General features: G+C 52.1%; 1 protein-coding gene across 2 annotated transcripts in view; it reads right to left on the bottom strand.

Annotated features, from left to right (window-relative positions):
- Positions 1-608: 608 nt before the first annotated feature.
- SH2D4B (SH2 domain containing 4B) overlaps positions 609-25,687 on the bottom strand; it is an 83,805-nt gene continuing 58,726 nt past the window's right edge. Inside the window, exons 7-8 of one of the 2 annotated variants that reach the window (XM_038534489.1) lie at positions 6,090-6,310; positions 609-2,129 (exon numbers count right to left, since the gene is read on the bottom strand). In XM_038534489.1, coding sequence (XP_038390417.1) covers positions 2,037-2,129; positions 6,090-6,310 — 314 coding nt within the window. In that variant the 3' untranslated portion in view covers positions 609-2,036. The remainder of the gene's footprint in view (positions 2,130-6,089; positions 6,311-25,687) is intronic. The other variant, XM_038534490.1, reaches the window with a different exon arrangement.

Genomic DNA, 25,687 nt, shown 5'->3' with positions numbered 1-25,687 from the left:
CCACCAAAAAAACTCGTGGCGGCTACACAGAAAATCCTCTCCTCGGGTAGACTGAGCCTTCACGAGCTTGAATGTCTTGAACAAAGTCACGTAGTTAGTAAGTAGCACGGCCAAAACTAAAATTCGGTTCCTCTAAGGCAACTAGAACAGAAGTCTAGTAGAAGGAAATCTGACCATAATCGGTTATGGTTTGAAAGCACCTTGGCAGCGTTCAAGAAGCAGGTTTCTCCTTCCCCTTCTCTTTGTTCTATTCATTCTGGGGCCCTGGGAGACAGCAGACAGAAGCCAGGTTGTGAGGCTGACATTATCGAATGCATTAGTATGATGGGCCCTTATCCTGGCTTCCCTAAAAGGCAGAGCCTGCAGCGAAGGCCAATGTGCTGCCACTTAATCGCTCCTGCCCGGGGAGCCGGAGAGGGAGGCAGAGAGGAGCAGGGATGGACAGGAGGGGGCGGACCTCATCTGGCCACTCCTTGTTTTCTTCACAAGTTGCTCCGTCTTGCAGGACTCTCTTTTCAGAAGTTGTAGAACTGCCTGTCCGAACAGCCCCCCAGCAGGAGGAGGGGAGAAGAGGTAACCTACCTGCTGCTGTCTCCCATTGACCCAAGGTTCACCCCATGCGGAGTTAATCACCTGCTTTTGACGGTTGCACAGGTGTTTTCTGCATCTACAGCAATAGGAGACGAGGGCCCCAAAGTACCGCATGGGGCAGGGTGGCATTGGCTCATCCGACATGAAGCGGAAGGGCCCCGTAAGAAAGAACAGAGTCGGTGCAGAATGAATTGCAGTTCTGGTGACCAGGGTGAAGCAAGTGGCCAAAGATGTGAAGAGTAGGGGAGGAAAGAGGTGAAGTAGAGCAGAAGAGATGTAGGACATGACTATCAAATGAGGTAAGCCCGTCCACTGACAATGCACAGGGCCCATCCATCCTTTCACTCCCGCCAAATACGGTGCCACTAGTATTAAAAGGCAAGTTAAGTTCCAGGGTGGGGACTTGAACACAAGTCTGCTTGATTCCACTGTCATATTCCCATCCTAACATGCTGCCTCCATGCATATATCCATAAAGGTGAGCACCTGAGTTTGCATGAAGACAGCATCCCTGAGTTACTGCAGAGTCACTGGAAGATTCTTGTTGATATGAAAACCATACTCAGATTCAGTGAAGACAAAGATCAGAATCAAAAGGACTACGAAGGCAGATGTAGTTATTCGGGTAACCTACATAACGAGGGCCAAATCCTAGACAGCAAAGGCTTTCTTGGATTTATAATTCACCCCAGGTTTGGGGCACATCTATGAGAATACACGAAACCGCTGCCTCATTATTGCACAACCAGGGTCAAGATAGGATTCCTAGACCAGGGGACGGTGGCAGAGAAGAGGCAAATAAGGAAGGCAGCGCAGTGTCAGTCACCTATTCTGAAAGGTGGGTCTCAGAAGCCTTGGGCAATCATCCCAATGACAAAATCAATGAGGGCAATAATGTACATCATTAAAGATGTGGCATCTATATTTTCCACACAAATCCTTTGCAATATTTCCTCTATACTTTCCATGACCTTATAGACAGAACAGGTAGGATGTTTCCTTACTAGGAAACTTCGCTGCTGAGTGTTGGGAAACTTTCAGAAGAACTGCATTCATTCAACAAACATTTATTGAATGTCTTCCATTTGTTAAATTCAGAGTTCGGCACTGGAATTATTTTGGATTATTAAAACATGACGACCCGTGTGCTCTAGGAGCTCAGTTTAGGGTGGCGCTGGCAAATAGGCTTCATTCTCTGAAGTCATAACTAAACTCTTCATGAAAGAGTTGCAACAGCTCTTAGCAATTTCTGTCCTGGGCATCGGGACGGGGACCAATAGCACATATGCCATATATTTCATATCCCTTGAGACATACTAATCTACTTGATCCTCTGGATGGTGGGGATCTTCCAGGAGTTCATAGGGATTTGAGCTGGGAAGTTCTTGAGTTCAAAAAAAATGGATGCCCAAAGAAGGCCCATTGATAAGGGGAGTGGGGGGGAATCATTCAAACAACAGATGGTAGTCTGGTGGGCTGTCCCTCTGTCCACAGGGTTCCTGTAGCAGCTCTCCCCCTGAAACAGTGATAATTTCCTCCTAAAAGAAAAAAACAAAAAAGGAAGAATTACTTATAACCAAGCAAGGGAAATAAACATCTACCAGAGAGAGGCCAGTTCAAGATAGAAAGTCTATGAATATGTATCTGCCTCCTCCTCACTCAAATTTATAGAAATGACAGGAAAAAAAATCTGCTTTTAAACAGAAATAAGCCATATTGAGAAATGGAAATAAATCCAATATGGGAAAATAAGAAGGAAGGCCATCAACAAAGCTAAATGTTAAAGAATCTTTGAAGACCAAAAGACCTACAGGATGCGATTGTCAGAGGAGCTAAGGTGGGGCAGGGGCTGGAGTAAGGATCAGAGGGACAGGCTGGCGAACCCCAGACAGCAAAGGTCTTTGCCACAGGCAGACCGGGAAGTGAGGAGAGACACCACCCTTCCTTGGGAGGCCAAAGAGACCACAAAAGCTCAGATATTCCCATACCCAAAAGATTAACTACTCACTGACAACTCCAACCCTTACAGGATGGAGAGAATGGATTTGGGAAACAGGGACTGGACCCATTGATGGATAAATAGGAAATTCAAAGTTCAGACACCACCTCATGGCTCAAAGTTTATACACACTTAAGGAAATCCTATTCATAAAAGAAAGATGCCAAACTCAACAACAGAACTGACTCCCAAGAAAATACCAGGTTTATAAAACAAATGGAAAGAGCCTTTAAGGGATGAGTATTAATCTCCTCAGTAGAATAAGAAGGTGAATCATCCATGAAATAAGAACAGGCTATTATTCATAGGGTGCCTGGGTGGTGCAGCCAGTTAAATGTTGGACTCTTGATTTCAGCTTAGTTCATGATCTCAGGGTCATGAGATCAAGCCCCACATCGGGCTCCACATTCAGTGCATAGTCTGCTTGGGATTCTCTCTCCCTCTCCCTTCGCCCCTCCAGCTCATGCTCGCTAGCTCGCTCGCTCGCTCGCTCTCTCAAAATAAATAAATATTTTTTTAAAGTATGGGCTATTTTTTTTATTAAAGAACCTATAAATGAAAAGAGTGCCCATTTAAATAAAAATAAAAATGTCAATAGAAGACCTGAGGAGCAGAAGAGACATAACAAAAGCATGATTTAGTTGCTGCAAGAATTGACATGTCAGTAAGAAAGGAGACATCTAAGTAGAAAAAGGACAAAGGATAGGAATGGACAATCCACGTAAGAACTCCAAGTGGCCATTAAACATATGAAAGGATCCTCTGTGTCAGTAGTAATTGGAGAAATGCAAGCTAAACAACAGTGAGATAGAGCATCTGCCCATCTGATGGGAAAAAATTAAAATGACTGATAAGCTCCAGGGTTGGCAGCAGTGTGGGGAAACAGCCTCATCTAGTTTTGGCAGACACAGGAATTGGCGCTACATGTTTGGAGGCCAATCTGGCAGATCTTTTCAAATTAAAATGTGCATAATCTTCCATCTAGCAATCCCAGTATGACGGATCCATCCCAGAGAAATACTTGCACCTGTGCCCAACGTGACATAGACGAGCAAATCTCCACAGCCCTATTCGTGGTCGTGGAGACCTGTGTCAGTGGCCATCAGAGAATACCACGGGGCAGGCATGAGGATGCGGGACACGCACCGACTAGAAGCATTTTGGTAACAGCCAATGTCCTGATAACTCACAAATGTCAGGTGTACTGTCTCAGCACGTTGCACAGTGACAGCTCAGTGAAACCTGCCAGTGACCCCAAGGAGGTGAGTAAGATTCTGAAACCCACCTGACAGAGGAAACTAAAACATGAAAATTTCAGGAGTTCCCCAAAGTCACACACAGTAATGAGGTTGGGATTTCAAATTTAGCAGCCTGCTTCCAGCGACCATGCTTGGAACAAAAATACGCCATTTGATATATTGATCCTGCTTAAAAATCAAATTGCTGAGCTACTGGTAAAGAATTGTTGGTTCGTCCCATGCCACTACCCTTATGTGTTAGAATTCCCCTGACTAAACTTGTACATTTCAGTTTTTTGGGAAAATTCTTTTTTTTTTTTAAACCCCCATCTTCTTGGTGTATTTGTAGGGTGGAGAATTGCATTAAATTTATAGTTTAATTAGGAAAAAAAAAAGAATTGTCCAGCTTATGTGGAAAATAACAAAACTATGCATTTCCTTATGTACATAAATTTCTGTGTTAATGCCCGGGAAACACTTGGATAGTGTTTGGCAAACTAATGGCAAACTAATACTTCAAGGTGGAGGGTGGAAATGGAGATTTGAAGTGAACACGCATTCACCTTGTGTCATACTTGATTCTTCTTCGAATGTAATCATAAATTAATTGTGTGATTAAAACTTTAATTTATACACGCTGGCCACGAGATCGCCACATGTGCATTGAACTCCCTCTTGAGAGGGAGAAACTAAATTGGAAGTCCCCGGCCCTGGATCTGGAAGAGAATAAAGACCTCCAAGGACACCTTTTCTAGGCTTCCCATGCAGGAACCACAGTATGGCATCTCTGAGGGTTGACCTTTTTCCTTTGCTTGAACACTCCAAAGCAGGGAAACCAGACAGCGTGGCACAGAGGAAAAGGCACAATCTTTAGGGGGCAGACAGCCTGAGGATTAACTCTTGGACCGAGTGGTGCCAGTCGTGAAAACTTAGGGAAGCTACCCAAGCTCCCTGGCTTTGGTTTCCTGATGTGTGATATGGGACCAGGATGCCTCCCTCGCGGAGCTAACATGAAGAGGCAGTGAGAACATGGGTGGACAGAACTAGGCATACGCCTGCCACAGAGAAGGTGCCAGTACCCACACATGCCCTCCCTTTGTCTTTCCTAGAGTTATTTGAAAGCTCTTCCCAACACAGGGAGAAATCTGCCCTTACCCCGGTTAGTCCAATGTCCCAGGAGTCCTCTCCACCCAGGGTCTAGGTACTTGTACAAGGGTAATTTTCCATGTGCTTTACTTAGAAAGGAGGTCAAGGACTGTCCCTAGAGCCCTGGGGACACCCAAGAAGAAAAAGCAAAACAAATCCAAGAGTCCCTATTATAGCAAAAACCCAACGAGATGGTCCAGTAATTCTGTGACCCTTTCGACAGCTGCAAAGCTCCAGTAGAGGGGGCAGCTACCAGGGCTCTGTCTCCCAGAATCCCTCTCCGGCCCTGGTGGCTCACCAATTTCCACCTTTGGCTTGTTCCCATGACTCCTGTGTCAACAGCCCCATTAACACAAAAGTCGTTTCTGTCTACATAGATTGTTTGGAAGGCAACACCTTCCCTAATGAGATGTCTACAGTAAGGGGACAAATAAGGAAGAGCGTTCCAGAAAACAAGAACTTCACAGTTCAAGAAACAGCACTTCACAGTTACGGAGTCTGTGGCAGACATTGCTTCATGGGATCCGAACTAAGTATTATCTACACCCATTTGCCTGGCCAGGAAACTAAAGTTCAGTGAGACTAAGGAACCTGCCCAAGGTCACGCATGTACCACACACGTACAGATCCTCGTAGTTGGAACAAGAGACATGGGAACTCTACTAGGAAAGCTTCCCAAGCTGCAGGGTTGACAGCTAGGCTTAGGCTAACTGCGAAGCTGCCAGAGGCCTGCCTAGAATGTCCTCAAGCAGGAGTCGGGGGGATGAGTTGCAGGTGAGCTGCGGGCTTGGACAGAAGGTGGGCTAGCTCTTCCCTAAGGGGTGACAGCAGGGAGCACTCAGACACTTGAGGTGAGAGGAGCTTAGAGGCCAGGGTTGGGGGTGCCTGCATTAGTCAGAGGGCAAGCCAGAGAGAAGAACAGCAGGCCCCGGGGCCTGTCTAGACGAGCTCTGCTCTCATGCACCCCAATGTTCCATATCCTTGTGATCCTATGGACCTTCGGGGCCTGCCTGCGCCCCCTCCACCTCATCTCTTAGAATACCTGCAGTCTGGGGCTCCTTCCCCTTAAGTTTCTACCAGTCCTGTCTCCTGACCAGCACCCCTCTGAAGGATACCTTGTGGAAATCAATGAGGTCGGTGAGCGTGGCGTGGCGATTGGGGTCCACTCCCAGGAAGCTGTAAAAATCCCCAGAGGCATCCACAAGAAAGTGCTTGAACCCTTTCTGCAGGCGATAGGAGAGGGTGTAACCCCAGATTTTCTCACTGACCCGGACCAAAAAGGCTCCCTCCGTCATGTTCTCAAGGAGATCTTCTGCATCTTCTCGGCTAATAATTCCTGGTTTAAAAAAGAAAAAAAAAAAAAAAGTCAGTAGGTTCAGCAAACCCTTCCCCTGCCACTCTCCCCGACTCATCCCTGCCCCGCATCCTCCTTCCAGGGTGTCAGGAAAGAGGGGGCCTCAGGAGCTGTCCGGCACTTGCCTCATCCCACCGAGGACTCATCTTGGTCCAGAGCAACCAGCTGTGAGCCTGGGGGCAGACTTTCTACCAGGACCTGAGTTTAGCACGCTTTCCTCCAAATTAAGCCACACTAATTTGGATTAATTGGGTAAGCAAAGATTTAGCAAAGAGCCAGAATTAGAGCATCTATCGATTACAAATACAAGTCAACAAGCACTGCCCTGCGGAGAACCTAAGAGCCCTGCTTTAATGACAACAGCAGAGTAGCTCACGATGACGGCCCCAGCTGTCCGCCCGGCGCCCGAGAGTGAGCACCTGAACACACTATGTCCTCCAGAGTAAAAGACTTCCTCCATCCATCTGTGGCCGTCAGGAAAACAGCTCAAAGGCACGATTTTCTCAGGCTCTGCTAGTCCTTCACCATCTGCTTGCACCACGGTGTGAAAGTCGGAGCCGGCCCTAGAGTTGCTTATTTGTCGGTGGGCAATCCCCAGAAAGGTTCATCCGGAGAGAGCCCAGGAAGCCACACGCGTGGGCACCAGCCTCCCAGGGCAGGGAAGGGCGGGGAGAAGGCAAGAGCCGGAAAGCCTAGACGGCCTGCTCGGCTGCCTTCATCCGGACCGCGTGATGTTCAGCCAACACCTCGACTTCTCCAACGTCCTCTGACGTCTAAGCGATCATCTTCATCCGTCTACATCAAGGGCACATTATGACTTTCTGGTCAGGTAAGGAATTTGAAGGCATTTTGTAAACTGAGAAACACCATGGGAATGCTGGCACCTGTTACCATGTTTGTGGGAAGAGGAGAAACCTATTGTCCTTGTCACACCCCCACTTGGTTGCCCTCTGCAGACATTCGGTGGGTCATTTATCGACAGTCAGGTAGCAAAGGGGTGGAAGGTCCTGCGCCCTTGAGAGGCACTGCACACCTGTGACTTCTCCCCCACTGCACCCTGGAGCCACTCTCAAGCTTTCCCGTAGGTACCCCCTGTCCCCCCACCGCCCCCGTCATTGCTCACCTACTACAGGCCTTTTTTTGTGCCCAGAGGACACAGAGGCAACCACATTGTGACATGTCCCTCTTTTAAAGACAGCCAACACAAACGCAAGCCATCTCTTTCCTCCTTGCCCAGGACTTACCAAGAAGCAATCAAGTGAGCCACCCTCTCCCCAACCAAGCTATGTAAGTAGGAAACCAGGGAGAGGGGAGGGGGAAGGAAGTGGGAACCCCCCCCCAAGATCTGCACATAATCCCCACATAGGCAGGAGGATGCACCCTGGGACTGCCCACCCCCACCCCAACCCACCCCCAGGACGTTAGTGCCTTCAGCCAGGGATCAACAGTGGCCAAAGGGGGACCAAGACAGCCACCTGGAATCTGTCAGAAGACTCAGCACCGTCCCTCACCCACCTCCCTGCCCCAGTGCCTGAAGACCTGGACCCCACAGGTGGCTGGGGTGGGGAGAAAAGTCAGGAGAGACAGATGAGACCCAAGGGCCGGGAGGAAGAAGAACCAGAAAATGTCCACAGCCCCCACCTCAAGCTAAAGCTCCGAACTGACTGGAATGTGGGGTGGAGGGAAGTGTTGCATCGGGTAAGAGATCAAACAATCAAACCTGAGCAGGACTTGACTTTCTAATACCTGAAAGTGGCCGGTACACCAAAAGGACAAAGTCCTGTCTCTACCATCTAGAACCTGTGAACAGCCTCCCTGGACTGCGGCTGAGTCCAAGCTCGGGAACGAGGGACACTGGGCTCCAGGGTCCCCAGCCCCCACCCCCACCCACCTGGCAGGGCTCACTCACTCACTCACCCACCACGTGCACCATGACTGGCGCCTCACCACAGGCCCTTTGTGCAGAAGCTTCATCCCCAGCCCTCTTCTTCCCAACGGACCCTGAATCCTCCCTCACCAAACCCCTTCTCCTCGCTCCCGGGAGGCCCAGGCTGTGGCTCACCTGCCCTCCACCTTTGTGCAGGTAAGAAACAGAGGTCCCTCTGAGTGGTGGAATTTGAAAAGGGTGCCTCCCTGGGCCAAAATGGCCCAAACCCACATTTCTGCATTTCAATCCCTCCTCCCCACAGTCAGCCCACACGGCAGGGCCCCTTTATTCAGGGTGCAACCTGCTGAACTCTGTCAGGAAGGAGTCAGGAAGCCTCCTCCTACCCAGGAGGCTGCCCAGATGCTGCAGTCCATTAGCAAACAGGCTGGGAAGGGCTCAGGGACAGAGCCCGGGCAGCCGCAGGAGCGGAGCGGGCTGTCAGGCTCCCTCAAAGGAGCCGCTCCTGCAAGGAGCAGTGTCCGGAGCTCAGGGCCTCCAGCTACTGCTCAGGATCCAGCTCCCAAGCATCGAAGCATCGTTTCCCCAGGCTGCTTCCAGCACAGGGGGTACAGGACCCAGTGTCCTTGACTCAGGGCGCGGGGCCCACTATTCCCACCCAGGGTGGGGCCCCCCCAGTGAGCAGTGGCTGCTGGGGGGGGGCAGTTCCCATCAGCTAGAGCGAGACTTTCCCTGAGCCAGGCTCCTCCCAACGGCCCTTCCTTCCCACCCTCCCTTCATGGGCATCAGACCTGCACCACGTCCAAACACTCTCCCCACCTTCTCCTGCTCCCTCTCCCCTTTATTCTCCATGGACATTTCTTCCAGTAAATCTCTTGCACTTCTGCTTCCTGGAAGACCCAACCTGCCACACCAAAGGTGGACCTCTGTGCCCCAAGTACCTGGAATGTTGGGGGGCTTGTTTGGAGCAATAATCAAAAGCATGGACTGAAATCACAGCCCAGGCAGGATGCCCGGGGTGGCTCAGTCAGTTAAGTGTCTTGCCTTTGGCTCAGATCGTGATCCCGGGGTCCAGGGATCGAGCCCCACGTCAGGCTCCCTGCTCTGTGCAGAGTCTGTTTCTCCATCTCCCTATTCCCCTTCCCTTGTTCACGTGCTCTCTCTCCCTCTCTCTTGCTTGTTCTTTCTCTGTATCTCAAATAAATAAATAAAATCTTTTTTAAAAAATAAAAATAGAATCACAGCTCAGAGAGTTGTCCCCTCGGTGGCCTTGGGCAGGTTACCTAAGTCTCTCTGAAACCCAACGTCCTCATCTATTAAGTGGTCCCAGTAACACTACCCACATGGTGAGGTTGTTCGAGCCCATGTCAAGTAACGCGTGAGCATGGCCACCACAGTGCCTGAGGACATGATGACTATCTAAGGTACATAACTAGTCTGTGTTGGCTGCACCCAGGGACCCGCTCCTGCACCAGGGATGCATGTCACCTGGTGCAATGGTCATAGCACCACGAGGCTGTGCTGCTCACACCCACGCCCCCAAATCTCCCAGAGAGAAGCTGTCGAGGGTGACTTCTTCTGATGGGGACTGCGTAGGGCCCTGGGCCCCAGCCTGCACTGCCCCTGGAAGACCATCCAGGCATCTGGAACACTAAACATCTGTGAAATCTGCCCCCACTCTTTGATACTTACCTAGAAATCAAAATTATAATCTGGCCCAAGGCCACAAGTAATATAGCCTCACAGTTCAGGATGGTGGAGACCGTTCCACAGACAACCTGACGCCCGGGAGAATTGCTTGGTGGCTGGGAGGCCTGTAGGATACCTACCAGGAGAAGCTGTTTCCTTCTCCTGCCCGTTCACACTCTGCCCTCCTCATCTGTGTTCTGTCTCCCCAGATCGGCTCGAAACCAAGTGTATTGGGAACTAAGCACTAATCATGCCGCCTCCCATCCCACCTCAGCCCCTTCTAAACACTCCACCACTTGTTGGCTAAGGAAACAAAGGGGGAGGTCTCACCTTACCCCTTCCTACCGGGGAGTGAGCACTTGGCTCCCCAGACATCACGGAAGCTTTCTACCTCTGCCAACGACCAGGGCTGGCTGAGGGGTGCGGCCTTAACCACACGGGGCTCCGGGGTAGCTGTTCTGGAATGCTTACTGGAGGACGCAACAGCAGATGCCTTCTGGGCCAATTCTCAGCTGCCAACAATGGGCAATGCAGTTTATCCCATGATTTCTTTCCTTCCTCCCTTCAGGAGCTATGTACGCAGCACTCTCTAGGAGCCAGGCCCCATGCTGGGCACCTGGGAGTCGGCCCTGAATGAGAAACAGTTCCTGCCTTCCAGAAGCTTTGACTCTGGACAGAAATAAAGATTGGCCAATTTTTTTTGTTGTTAAAAAAAAAAAAAAAAAACAAAGGCTCATCATAACCGGTGGTGATCAAGGTCACAGGGGCTGTGGGGAGCATCTGGGGGAAGCAGCCCACCCCGCTCTGGTGCCAGGGCTGGAAATGACCGCTAGAGCGAGACCAGGAAGGTTAAGGCAGAGGTGCGAGGCAAGGATGTGTCCGCAGAAGAGATGAGCACATGGCTCTTTGTGACAGGAGGGAGCGCCAAAGTAGGAGACGGGACGTAGCGGGGGCAAGATATGCAGGGAGTGGAGGTTGGCTGGGGCCAGGCCCCAAGGATTCTGGACTTCATGTCGTGGGCGATGAGAAACTACTGATGTTCCCTAAACAGAAGAAGAAGAAGGTGAGAATGTTCAAGGATGAAAAGGTGGCCTCGGGGGGTATGAGTGAGAGGCACCCAAGCCAGGGATCTCAAGGCTGTGAGGGTTTCTTCATCTAAGGATTGCTGCATGGCTACATGTGCACAGCGGTGGCACTGGATTCCAGCTCCCAGACCGCCAGTCGGCTGGGGATGGCTTCTATGCAGAGGCGGGGGGGGGGGGGCAGGCAAAAGGACACATCTGGGGTTACGTAAGAAGCCCCATGTCACAGCCAGCCCTGGGCACCGTCTGGGGACCCTGTGGTCCTCATCTCCCTCGGTCCTCCCGACATCCCGATCATCATCAGTCCATACCTGAAGACACGGAGGGTCAGCAAGAAAAGGGACTTACCCAATGTCACAGAGCTAGTGAGAAGTAGAGCCAACATCTGAACTCAGGTCCTCGGACTCCAAGTCCAGTGCTCTTTGCTCTACAGCGTGTTATCTCATGCACAGGACAAGTAAGTGCTGTCAAAGACACAGAAGGAGGAGATTGCCGTGGCCTCTGGAAGTCAGGGCAGGCCTGAGAGCACCAACCAAGGGGGATGCCAAGCAGGGCTCTGGGGGACATCCCGGGGGACAAGCAGTAAGCAGTGCCCATGAGGTGGGGGGAGGACAAGGGGGGTGATGAGTGAGGAGTCACAGCCCAGACCAAGAAGGGGTCCCCTCAGCACATGCATATAAATGTGACCTAAGAGAAGCTCAGTCGAAGTCTCAGGACAGGAGACACGAAGGAAGGGCCGGAAGGGCCAGCGCCTGTAGGATCTGGATCCCAGGGCACACAGGCGAGGAGAGGAGGTGGGATTTAAGGAGAATGACTGGGGAGCCATCGGAGACGCATCACCCTGAAACTGCACAAGGCGACCTTGTGTCAGCCAGAGAGAAAACGCAGATTGTCCACAGAGCGAACAATGTGACTGATGGTTAACTTCTTGGTTGCAACAGCAGAAGCCAGAGGACAACCGGATAAGATTTTCAGTGTGCTGAGAAAATAATAATAATAATAATAATAATAATAATAATAATAACAGTTATTGAAAGTAGTTAATGAAACGGTCTTTCAAGGAGAAGGACGAAATAGAGAGATCTTCAGAAAAAAAAAAAAAAACAACAAGAAAATGGACTCCCAAGGATAATCTAAAGGATGTGCTTCAGGTAGAAGAAATTTGATCCCGGACAGAGAATCTGACGGGCTGCAAGGAAAGATGAGCACAGAGCCTGCAGGGTAATTTAAAAATATATACTGACCTGCAAAACAATACCAATAATGGATAATTTGAGGATTTTTAAAAAGAATTCTAATAATGACAACATCAGATCAGTTGAGAATAGAATCACTGGACTTAAAAAAATTCAAAAAAAATGTTGAGGGGGCACCTGGCTGGCTCCATGCCTCTTGATCTCAGGGTCATGAGTTCAAGCCCCACGTTGGGTACAGAGATTACTTAAATACCGAAAACTCTTAGTAATTTAAAAAATAAAAATTCCGTGTGTTTAGGAAGAGGGTAAAGACGGATATCAACTTGGAATCGGTGAAATAGGCATGTTAAATCCTCTAAAGTAAACGCTGAAAGATAGGCACTGACAGTGGTACAGCCTCCAAACGACAGAGGTGGAAAAATGCAGTGAGGGCACGTTTGTTTTGTTTTGTTTTGTTTTTTTCCCAATGAAGCGTGAAACAAGCTAATTATTAAAAAATAACTACACTCTAGTTCCATCTCTATTAAATTGAAAAGCACACGAGGCCAAAGGCCATAGCATTTGGAGATTAATACATAAACAATAAACGAAGCGACGAGCTGCTGGAGAAGATACGCCTTCAGGAGAGGGATCCCGCCTGGGGGAAGGAACAGGACCACCACGGGGAGGAGCACACAGGTGCTCCCAGGATGGGTCGTGCTTCCCCTTCTGAAGCTTCCCTCACGCCCTTCCCATCTGCAGGTGCACACACTGTATATACTCAATATTTAATATTTTAGGTATTTAAATATCACGGCTCTGCACCTCCCCACACATCACGCTATGACATTCATTCAAAGTCGGTCAATGTCCTTTGAGGGATGGGGAGGTTATCACCCGGGGGGGGCGGGGAAGTATCACTAATGAGCTTTAAATGTCAGTGTTGGCTGTTTGGAGTCTCCGGGGCACGGCTCTCAGCCCGGGCCCGCTCTGACAGTCTTGTTTAATTCATTTTGGGTACAAGCGTCAGTAATGTTTACAGTCTTTTCAGGTAATCCCAACATGCAGCCAAGTTTGAGACTTGCTGAGCCACAGTGTAAACAGTCCTGCAAGCCAGGGTTGGCAAAGATGCACAGAAGTCATTTTTTCAGCCTATGAACTTCCTCTATATTTAGGGTAAATACTTGGGGGATCTGAACACAGTCCTGCAGACCCGCTCCAGAGAGGAAAGGGGTAGGTCCTGTGAGAAGTCCTCGCCAGGCAGGGAAGAGCAGAGGGGAAGAAGGATTAAAGAGAGGCCCCCGAAAGAAAAAAAAAAGAGAGAGGCCCCCGCTCACGTTCCTGCACCCCACAGCCCACAGAGAAAGTAGAAGAGCCCTGTTCCCCTATTTTGGGGCAAATCTAGCAGGTGCTGTGTGCCTGCATAATGTAGCCACAATTAGGTAAAATGATGTATTTGCAAACAGAACAGCCTGAAGACGATGTTTGCCAGGCTCCCCAAGTCCCTGGGAGTCCTGGAGGGGATCTGGGGCTCCTATCACGTCCTGGGGGATGGGCGTGTGGAACGTGGAGAGAGAGCAGCCTTCATGCAGGGCTGCTGGGAACCGGGACCCGGCCAGCCTGCTGGAGAGCCACTGGCACCCCTAATCAAATTAACTGCACGTATGCCCTCTGGTCCAACAATCCCATGCCTGCGATACATTAGAAAGAAATCCTCACACCGGTCCATAAGGGTCCAGGGCAAGGAATGTAATTGGCTCCCAGATTAATTTGTGGTGCTGATAAGTTGAGGGCAACCTGGGTGCCCACGACTCCAGGAGAGGATGAGCAAAATTAGGTAGATGCACCCCATGGAATACTGAGCAGCAATTAGAAATAATAGGCCAGAGTTAGAAACAGCGGGGCTCTCCTAACACATGCTCCACGAGATAAAGTGAGAAGCACAAATGATATTTAAAGCACCTCACCTTCCTGTAAATGTCCTTAAGTGCATGGCAGGAGGGGCATCTGGGTGGCGGCGGCGGCATTTCCCAAATAAAAATAAACAGGAGCAAGGGCGCCCAGGTGGCTCAGCGGTTGAGCACCTGCCTTCCGCTCAGGGCGAGACCCCAGGATCCTGGGATCGAGTCCCGCACCGGGGTCCCCGCAGGGAGCCCGCTTCTCCCTCTGCCTGGGTCTCTGCCTCTCCCTGTGTGTCTCATGAATAAATAAATAAAATCTTTAAAAAAAAGTAATAAAAGCAGAAGCAGAACAAGTCAAGAACAAAACCCAGAGTCCAAGGACCACGTTTCCAACAAAACCAAGTCATGGCAAGTCAGTCCCATGAACCCCAGATACAAACGGTGGTGGGAACAAACAATCAACACAAGACCTTCGTGACACCAAGTGTTTCCACAGGAAGAAGAAAGGAGCACGGGTGACCAACAGACCCGAGGACAGTCAACAGGAATTCCCTGGAAAGCAGGAGGCCGGCTTAAGAACAACAGCTGACACTCGGGATTCGCCTTCCCCAACTCCGGGGAAGGGCAAGAGGCCCATGGGGACACCCTCCAGGGCCACCTTCGCTCCCTGGGGGAGGACTCAAAATTGAGTAAAGTAGGGGAACAGAGGGGCCAGAAGGAGAAGGTCCAGACCCACGTGAGGGAAGGGAACCCCAGGAACCAAGCTGCCGCATTTGTGGACACATCACAAACACAACAGAAGAGGAGGCTCCGTAAAATCCAAATCAGCGTCCTGGCCCTTGTGTCCCTTGAAAGGTTCAGGAAAACTAATTTCGCATAAAAATTAGCCACAAAAAAAGCATCAAGGTCGAATCACATGTAACATTACGAGGAGGAAGAAAAGAAAATATAGGGAGCAGGCTCACCTCCCTCGGGTGCTAGACACACAACCTATACACGAGAACCCTTCGGACAGAGACGCGTGGTCACCAGGACAGCTGCGGACGGAGGAGGACCGGGAGTGTGGGTTGAGCATAAGGACAGTAAGAAAATACGCAAAATGCAGGACAGCCTGGTTTCTTTCCATAAAGATAATAAAGTATGAGGACAGGGGACAGAAGAGGCAGCCAGGGAGCTGAACCTGTAAGACGTAAGGGTTTTTGTTGTTGTTGTTGTTGTTGTTGTTGTTTGGAAAATAAACATCATTAAGAACACAGAAAAGAGGCAAGGTGACCCCAGAACCTAGGCTTTGGGGGGGGTGGAGGGTCTTCCCTAATAGTTCATTGATGGCAGCCAAGGCAGGCAAGTCAAGTTGGGGGAATGATCAGTGTAAGAAGGGAGCCCCCAGGCCCCAGCTACACTCAGCATCCAACGCTTCCGGGGGTTCCCAGCAGTGGACCCCTAGAGGCCGAGGCCGAGGCCCAGAGGTGAGCGGCCCACCAGGGGCTTTCTTGGCTCCCGCCAAGCCATGGGCTCCCCTGCACTCAGGTGCCATCGGAGGGCGGGGGTGGGGTATTGGAATGACCCCGGGTGCCCACAAGGGAGCACATGGAGACGGGGGACACCGGGCACCTGCTAGAGAGTCACCAGCTCAGGCCGAAGGAGGCTCCTCAGCCGGAGGAACTGGACACGTCGAGGGTTACTTGTTTAGGCAGCAGCAGGGAGCGGAGGCCCCGACAGGCAAGACCACTTCTGAAAGCAGGTAGACAAGAAAGGACACTTGTGTGCCTTTCCCGCAGCACCTGGAAAGTCTGGGGGCAACACAGAGACCAGGTCGTCTCCAGACACTGTCGGGCCACGACATCCCGGGGGAGCTGGGAACCAGGGACCCGCAGACAGCCCGACGGATCTGCCAATGATGACCGAGGCTGTAACAGAGAGTCCCGGGGGGCGTCTGGGGCCCGCACCCCGCGAGGTGCGGCTCCGGCCCCCCAGGCACCTCCCCGCGCCCCACTCAGGCACCCGGCTGCTCGCAGGTTCCACGGGTGCTCGCCGCCGCCGGCCCCAGGAAAGGGGGGGCCCTTGGTAAGGCGGCCTCGGCCGGAAGGGGCCCAGCAACCCACACCTTCTGGATTTTCGGTTCTGGCCCCCCTCACCTGCACGGCGGTCCCTGAAATCACTGGCTCCGAGTTTAACCTGAGTCACCAAACGAGCCTGTTTCGTTCCTCTATTAGTGCTTCTCCCCGAAAAGAAAGGCGTGCGGGGGGCCCACCACGCCGTCTACGTCTCAGGGGCCTCAGTGTCCCCAAGTGCCTCTGTCCCAGGGCTGTCACCGCGGCTCTGCCCCGGGCCCACTCCTCGGGACAGGAGCTACTTCCCATTCATCTCTGTCACCTCCCTTCCTTTTTTTTTTTTTTAATTTTAAAGATTATATTTATTTATGTATCCATGAGAGACCCAGAGAGATAGGCAGAGACAGGCAGAGGGAGAAGCAGGCTCCCTGCGGGGGGCCCGATGCGGGACTCGATCCTGGGACCTCGGGGTCACACCCTGAGCCACAGGCAGATGCTCAGCCACTGAGCCCCCCAGGTGCCCCGTGTGACCCCCCTTTCTTATCTCCAGGCTCTCCAGACGCTGTTCCGATAGGGGCCGAAGCACTAGGCCTCTGTCCTCTGCAGTTTCTCCCAGGCTCCCAGAGCCACCGAGCTTGTGGGGTGAACAGGCTCACAGGCCTTTAGTTTTTGGGGCTCCCGCGGGGCTCCCGTGGGGAGCTGCTGAGACCGCGGCTCCCCTGGACATGCTTGTCGCTTCCAGGTCCAGCCCTGCCTGCGACTGCCGGCCCCAAGCAGGCCAGACGGCGCCCCGGGCCTGGGTAGCACCAACCTCACCGACAGCACATGTCCAGGACTTGGGTCATGCCTGTCTTCCTGACCAGACTGACTGTCCCTAGAGCACAGCCAGGCCGGGTGTGCCCCTCTCGAGGGACCAGGTGCCCTTCTTCCGGCACGAGAGGGCTGCGGGGACCTCCTTGTGGGACGTCAAGTCTGCACGGCTGCAATGGGATGGACTCTGTTCTCCCCCGTGGACGGCCGTGTGCCTCAAGCCTGGCCAGTCAGGGTGACTGGTTCAGGAGCAAGCACGTGACCAAAGCAGACCCGACAAGGCAGGACGTGGGGATGAGCACCAGGGAAGAGCGTGCCCTCCACCTGCTGGACGTCAACACGAGCAGCCGAGGTGCTGCCTGGAGTGACGTCAACATTAGAGCAACAGAGCTGAGAGATGGAGAAAGGCCTGCTGCTGAGACCTTAAGTTCCCTGGATCAAGCAAAGCCTGAAGCCGACCCTACCTTTGGATTTTTCAGTCACATGAACAGATAAATTTCCTTTTTTGACTCTATCAGGATTTTTTTTTTCCTGTTACTTGCAAAGGAACGTAAGTTCCGTGAGGACAGGGAAGCTGTCTGTCGGATTCACCAGCGCCTGCCCTCTACTTAGCACAGCATCTAACACAACAGGAGCTTAATACTAACGATCAATAGATTGGTTACAGAAATGCCTTATACAGGGAGCCTGTGTCCTCAGGCCCCCGCCCGGGTGATTCGACAATTCCCAGCACCGCTTCACTCCATCCACTGCACGAGGACTTGCAGACTGTCGGAGACGTGAAGGTCACCCTTCAGGGATTCTGGGGGAGGGTGACGCCGGCCTAAGAAGGAGCAGACACTTGCCCCCGCCAAGAGCAGGGCATGGCGGCTGCAACCCCCAGCCCCACGGCCCTGAGATGCCGAAGAGCCATCTCTTCCTCCTGCAGGAGATGTTCTGGCCTGGGGAGGCACTGGCTTCCCTGAGTCCCGCGTGCCCCGGGCCATTACTCAACACTGTCCCTCGCCCGTGAGACGGTGACAAGGCCGCTTGGCCTCAGAGCCGGGAGCCTAGACTCCAGAGCCTGCCCACCAGGGCTTGAACCCCACAGGCCCCACTTACCAACAGTGAGCCTCGGGCCGATGGCCTCGACTCTCTGCTGCACCTCAGCTTTCTCATCTGTGAAATGGGACCAATGCTAGCAGGAAGCACACGGTGCTGCCACAGGGCTAAACAAGTTAGTGCATGTGAGCAAGCGTCTGGCGGGCTATGAACCTTCCTGTGTACCCACCTAAGTGCCAGTATTACCACCTCTTCCAGAGAGCTGTGCCAGGAGTCAATAAGGTGTTTACTTGGCATAGCCAGCACCAAGTAAAAGTTTAATAAATCATCTGTTAAGTCATAAAAGCCAGCCTGACTCCCCAGGGGAGGCCAACCAACCATGCCCCATGGAGAGCACCCAGTGTACACCTGAGGACCAGTACAAGCCTAAGTGCCCCCTTTCCAGGGATGCCCCGATCTGAGCAGAGCTCCTGTGCACCTTGAGACGGCCACAGGCCCATACAGGGTATAGGGCTTGGAAGCAGAGCGGAGACCCCGGCGTCGGCCTCTCTTGTCCCTCAGCCACATACCCTCAATCTGCGTCCAGCCCTGCACCTGACAACCTCCTCGTACTGCAGAGAAGCCCAAAATACTCGGACCCCCTCTTGCAGAGAAGCAGGGGAGGAGGGGAGAAAATCCTAAAGACCTAGTCTCCCCCAAAAAGACTACTCCACTGAATAGGACATGGTTCCACAAAATGGACTAGAGTTTATTTTTCCCCTACAACCCAGAAAGGAAGAAGGGGGTGGTGATAACTTCGTGATATGGTGAGAAACGGAGAAAAGTAAAGGAACTCTACTTGCTGTGTACACCGAAGCTTACAACCTGAGTGCGCAAATGTGGGTAAGGCCCCACTGCCTGCCGGGGGCGGGGTACTCGTGCACGTCTCAGGAGGAGCCGTACGCTGGCTGCATATGCCAGCCGCATCGCCTCCCCTCCGGGAAGCGGTTCTAAGCTGTCCCATGGGGAGGAGACACCCCTGCGGGCAGGTGACAGGCAGGGTGACTCGCAACACCCAAAAGCAGCATCATCGTTTGAAATGTAACGTGTAAGCAAATGCTCCGGCGTGTAAACCTATAAAGAACTTAATTACTGAACAGAAGGCAATTTGAGTCTGATAAACTTTTAATAATGACGCATAAATATTAATGAGCCTTCATTTCCAAAAAAAGGCTTCTCCACGACTGTAAAGACTAGACTTTATTCTCTAGCAGGTGTCAGAGCCACCGCCTTGGTTTCTCGGATAAGCAGAGACAAGACGCTCAAGGTGGGAGGGGAGAGGGGGAGAGTCAGGCCGCCCGGCCTCATCGCCATCAGACTGGACCGTCCACGCTGCCACGGTTTTGACCGAGACCTGTCTGGCTTCTGCTGACACAGCCCAGCAGCGGGTGCTCGTGCCTCCTGCAGGTAGCTTGTTCCTCAACGGGACAACTAACAGCTCAAGAGCTCATCAGACTGTGCCACTGTCAGCACCACGTGCTCCGTGTCCCGACCTCGAGGCGTCTCCCAGGTTGAGGGACATTAGTGGTGTGAAGACAGCTGCTGCACCCCCGACGCCAAGTCTTCCTTCTCAAGCCCATGCCTGCCCTTCAGGAAAATGTGAGCCCAGTGTCACTGGCATGAGCTGGGGCACTGGGTGCCAGGCCCGGGATGAGCTCGGGACTGGGGAACAGGTGGGAAACTAGAATCCGGAGCCTGGAGCAAAGAGTACCCCCCAAATAGCTTGCTTTTGTTGAAGAAGGGTCTAACTCATGATAGGAACCTCCCAGAGTTAGGAAGACAGCAGCATCTTCTGTAACCACCAGCGATATGACGGGACTATCAGAAGAATATGAAATCAATTACACCAACAGGCACCATGGTCTGGGGTCACTCTGCTTTTTTTTTTTTTTTTTTAAATTCCAAATAGAAAAGAAAAATTCTGTTCTCTCAAATCCAACTAGATGGCCAAGCCCTGTCCCTCCCCACATGTTTTAGTTACCCCCACCTGTGCATCAGAAAACAAAAAACTCAGCAAAACAACCAAAATAAAAGTGTTAAGTGGACAAGGCACAAAAGGCTGGAGTCCAAAGCACGGAACTGCAGACCGCCGCAAGGAAAGAGTTAAGGTCTTGAAAACACCACGACGACCTGTGCTTTCCTCAAGCAAAAAAAAAATAATGCTGCTGCTCTTTGTAATCCTTTTTTTTTTTTTTTTGAGACTTTATACCCAGTGCACAATTTTTTTTAAGACAGAGGGAAAAGATTCCTTTATTTCTTAGTTGGAATAGCTTAAGCAAGAACTTAAGAGGAAAGTAGGTCAACTGACCTACTTTTTCCCTCTTTTAGAAATTTTTGCATTTGGGATCCGGGTTGGTGGGAAATTTCCACTCCACATTCTGCTCGGGAGAGGAAAATCAGCCATCTGACTTGACATGATGGATCTGCGACATGCCAACCATCCTTCCAAATGACCCATGTGTTACTCTCACAGCTTTCAAAACACATTTCAAGATGGGGATCATAGTCATAATGTAAAAAAAAAAAAAAAAATTCAATTTGTGCTTTTTTGGGGGGGAGGCTACATAAGTATCATCTTTATGCAGTCATTTGATGTCACATTTTTCATTGCTTCCAAGTGACAACGGTGGCACAGCCTCAGGGTGGGAGGCCACCACGGACAGATTCAAATCCTAACAGGCATCTCCAAAGGCTACTGTGTTTATTTACTCCCTATAACAAATGGAAGCCGGGAATGTTCTAAAACACTTAATAAATATTATACACTTAATCCTCATAACATCACTACAAGGTGGGTACTATTACTTTCTCCACCTCCCACGTCTCTTCAGCAACTCCTTGCTTAACATGGATTCAGCGCCTGGGTCCTCGTTGCCCGGGTCCCCCACTCTGGCTGCCACCTCTCGACGAGCTCCAAGGCCTCACCTTTCCCCATCCTCCCACTGACCGTGGACACCACGCCCTGGGGCCTCAGCTGGCTCCCTCTCTCCATCTCGGCCCCAGAAATGCAACCTTCTGGGCTAATCCCAAAGGCCAAACAGGATATCCCCAGACTCTCCCTCCAGCGGGGCCGGGAGACTGACTAGCGGCAGCTCCACTGCACAAGATCACAGAATGAGCAGGGGTGAGATTCAGAATAAAGAACTCGGGCTGAGTCTGAAAGAGGCTTGACTGACCATGCAGTAGGGGACAGTGAATCCAGAGGGAAGACCTTGGGCCCCAATCTCCCTCCCTGGGTGGCAGTATATTCAAGGAACCGCCCAAATAGAGGCGGCAAGACCAGGATCCAGAAGGCCTGCCTCTTGTTCCCGCATCTTGCTCCTGGGCGAGCTGGGTGCTAGGGGTCGGGGTCTCGAGCTCTCTGGGCCTGAGCATGGTCACCTGCAGAAAGCAAACCATGCCCGGGTCATCAGCATGGTCACCTGCAGAAAGCAAACTGTGCCCGGGTCAAGAGCCGTTGAGAGTCCCGTGAGCTGGTGGGCACCAGGCCACCCTGCCCGTGGGCACGGCCGCGCAAACACGCGAGGTGGCGCAGCAGCATCTGCAGGGAGGCCCCGACGGCCGCGCCCGCCGCCAGCCCCAGGCCTGCCCACCCAGGGCGCTGCCTCCCCGCGGACAGCCCGCCTGGTGACTGCCGTCCACCTGCCGCTCCTGGAGGGGCCATCGGCGGGGTCTCTGCCGCCCGCCCTCTCCGCTCCTAGACCAAAACCGCCACTAGCAGTAGAGAAGTGCGCAAGGGGAAGAAGGCCACGGCCATGGAGAACACCCTTCATCCTCAGCCCCGGACCCCAGGCACCCACTAGTGGCGTGCCCCACGGTCCCCAGGGCACCTGATCCCCCGAGAAAGCCCAGGGAGGCGCAGCAGGAGCAGAGCCCGTGGTCCTGGAGGGACGCAGCAGGCGTGCGCTCGAGTCACGCTGCATCCCAGGGACAGAGAGCCTAGTGGTCCCCGTTCCCCCCCCCCGGGGTGTGCTGCGACCCCAAGTGAACACCCCTTCACTGCGGTGTTCTCTTGCAAGGAAGCGCGTTTCTTTGCACATGCTCGCCCGGGCCCCAGCTCTGTCCTCGTTCACATTCCTCCTTTCTCAAGACAGAACTCCAGAGACTGAGGAGCAGCGGCTCTGTCCTCCCATCTATCCCACACCGGGGCGTCCCTTTTCCAAGACACACATCCCCCGGTGTGGTCCCTAAAAATGACCACAGTGACCTCTGTTTCCCCGCCCTCCCTCCACACATTTAGATGTGCTGCGATCAAGAGCAAGCGAATGAGCACGGGGTGTCATGCCGTATGTTGGCAAACTGAACTCCAATAAAAAAAATACCAAAAAAAAGAGCAAGGTGAATAAGGGGTCTGGAGGCGTGGGCCATTCCAGAAGCCCGCAGCTCTAGGACCTTCCACGTTCCTGGCCTCTCAATATGCTCGGCAGCCACAGTGTGGAAAGGTAGCACGCAGTGCCCCTTGCACTTGGGAGCTCAGGCTTTGTGTGTGAGGCCACCCCTGACCGCGGGGCTCCCTACAGGCCGCATGGTCTATGTGGGGGGTCCCTCCTCCCCGATGGAGCCCCCACTTTGTGCTTTGCCTGGAAAGGCATGACCAGAACACTCCACCTGAACGCCGGGCTCAAGACCCACACCCAGGGCCCGAGCAGGGTTTACCAACACCAACCACGTCAGCCATGGCCGAGCACCGTCCCCCAAGCCTGAGGGCAAGCTGCGAGACAGCCAGGGGGTTGTCGCCAAGACAATAACAATAACCACGGGTCACACTGTGACCACTCTCCGAGGAGAGAAAACCGGAGGAGAAACAGGTCTCCCTGAGTCAGTGCTCAGACAGAGGATGTTCTTAATAATTTTAGATCCATGCTGAAGTCCAAAAATAGATTTTTCTCCCCCAAAGCCAAGATCACATGCACCAGGTTTCCTCAGGAGTATTTTTGGAGAACTAGAAGTCTCTCTTACAACCCCTGGAACATTTAACAATGAACAAAGGAGGAAGGAGGGATAACTTTACCGTTTTCTCTTTTTAACAGAGGAGACGACTGCGAGGGCCTTGGTCCCAGCGGGAAGCCCGTTCTCCTGCCCCTCTCCCTGCCTCCCCGCACCCCTGTGCTCTGGTCCCCAGCGTGGGCGGAGCCTCGGGGGGACAGACATCAGCGCCCACCCTGCCATGGCTCATCACGGGGGACAAAACACATCTGTTGGCTTGATCTTCACGAGTCCTGCAAAGTCAGGGTTAAAATCCCAATTTCAGAGATGGGGATTGAAAGGACACACCCAAGGTCACAGAGCTGCTAGGTTCTAGAGTGGGCCCGTGTCTTCAGACGCCTTGTCTGCACTGCTCTTTGGAGTGTCGACACACCCCACTGTGTTTGAGGGAAGGAATTAGGAGTCAGAGCGGTTGCTTTTAACCTGCACCCAAAATCCAGCTGAACTGGGGTGCCCGGGGGGCTCAGTCGGTTGAATGTCCAGCTCTTGATTTCAGCTCAGGCCATGATCTTGGGGTCGTGGGATCATCCATTCTCCACTTAGAGTCTGTTTGAGATTCTCTCCCTCCCACACCCTCCTCTCCTCCATGCTCTCATGCTTATGCTCTCTCTTTCTCTCTCTCTCTCTCTCTCAAATAAATATTTTTTTGAATATTTAAAACCCAGCTGAGTTAACTAGGATCATTCTACCCAGGAAAAAACGGATTTATAGTGGGGTTGTAACAGATTACATTATCAGCTCAAACTCTCCTCCGCTCCCTGTCTTCACACCCTTGGACACACAGCGTGGCTGGTCCTTACAGGAGAGAAGCAGGATACACTTTCCCACCCCAAACTCTGTGACATATTGTGGCCAATGTCATGAGGTGAAAGCAATGGGGTCCTGCTTCAAAGAGGAGGTTCACAAGCCGAGAAGGCCACTTGCCCTCTGGCCCCTGGGAGGAGCGTGGTAGATTCAGGGAGCAGAGTTGCCCCTGCTAAGACATCCGGCTGAGACCAGTTGAGAGCAGAGCCCCCAGCCAACCCCCTAGGAGGCAAAGACCCCCTAACAGTAAAAAGGGTGCAGGCTGCCCGTGGGCAGGATGGGCAGCAGACCCATCCCAGGAAGGACTGGTGGGGTGCCGGGTGGGGGGGGCCTCAAGGATGCAGTCAAGGAATGCCTCCCCTGGGGAAGAAGTTGGAGCACATCAGGAGCTCCAGACTTTGGGATTTTGGGGATGAGCAAAGTTACTCTCAAGAATTTGGAAACCAGGAGTCCTGGATGGCTCAGCAGCTGAGCATCTGCCTTTGGTCACCATCCTGGGTCCTGGGATCGAGTCTCAAATCGGGCTCCCCATGGGGAGCTGCTTCTCCCTCTGCCTGTGTCTCTGCCTCTCTCTCTGGGTCTCTCAGGAATAAGTAAATAAAATCTTTATTAAAAAAAAAAAGACAACTGAAGATATCTTTATAAAAATAAAAATAAAATAAAAAATCACATTTTTTTTTCCATCCAGGTAGAAGGGAAAAGTAGAGATGGAGTTGAGGAGCTCTGCGATGCCTCTCCTGCAGGCCGCCACACGCGCTGCAGGCCCCCCGGGCCCCTGGCCCAAGCCTCCCCCGCAGAACAGCGGAGCTGCACTAAGAGGCTGCCCTCGAGCTTCCAGAATTCCAATGGACCGAGGAAAAGGAAAGCAGCAATTCAGAGGCCGCTCTCTCGGGGCTGCAGGGACACATACCTGGGACAGAGGCGAGAAACAGGGACCCCCCCGGGACTGTCTGGGGATGTGTGGCTCAGCCACCCGGTGAATGGTGACTCTCTTCTTTCTGGGCCCTAAAGAGCCTCTCCATCCTGTAGGATATGTGGAGGCCTGAAGGAAGGGGGTTGCAAGCGGACAGCTCCAGCTTAACCTCACTCGTCAGGCCCTGAGGAGACCCACACACTGACCAGGGACCAGGGCAGAGAAGCAATGGCTGCCCTTTGGGACTGGGAAGACTGGGATCTCATCTGATACTTCATTCCCACCTTCATTCATTCTTCCTGCAGACACTTAACTATGGTAAGCACTCGGGGCAAAAATGAACAAGGTCCTTAGTTTCGCAGGCTTACACACAGGTAGAGCAGAAGACAGCAAATAATAAGGTGAATATCGATTGGGTGAGCACTCTTAAAGAGGGACGTATAGTGGGTGAGAGCCACTGTTAAAGGCTGCTTTAGATAAGGATTCAGGAAAGAACTCTTCCAGAAGGGGATATTTGAGATGAGAAATAAGAATGCAGCATCCATGCAAAAAGCTAGGAGAACAGCAATGCCAAGCAGCTCAGAAATAAGTACAAAGGGCCTGGGGTAGAAAAGAAAATGGCTTGTTTGAGACAGAGAAAAAAAAAAAAAAAAAGCCAGAGCTGTGGAAGCAAGGTGGACAAGGGGAAAATTGTGCTAGGAGGCTGGAGCAGGAAGCCTGGAGTTTGAGATTCCTTGCAAATATAAACAGAAGGAAGCAGTGCATATTAAGCAGGAAAGTAACAGGATCTGATTTATCTTTAAAATATATTCTTAGGATGCTGTGCGAAGAATAAATTGTAGAGGGGCCCGAGTGAAACAGGCAGACCGGTGAAGACACCCTTGCACAACCAGGTGGTGTCTCTGTGACCTCCATGACCTTGGGCAGTCCCTGAACAATGCTACATCTCAGCCACCCCAGCTGTAGGGTGGCTACTACCTACA

This window comes from Canis lupus, chromosome 4 (assembly GCF_011100685.1).
Source record: "Canis lupus familiaris isolate Mischka breed German Shepherd chromosome 4, alternate assembly UU_Cfam_GSD_1.0, whole genome shotgun sequence".
Lineage (NCBI taxonomy): Eukaryota > Metazoa > Chordata > Mammalia > Carnivora > Canidae > Canis > Canis lupus.
This window is presented reverse-complemented; position numbering and strand designations above follow the sequence as displayed.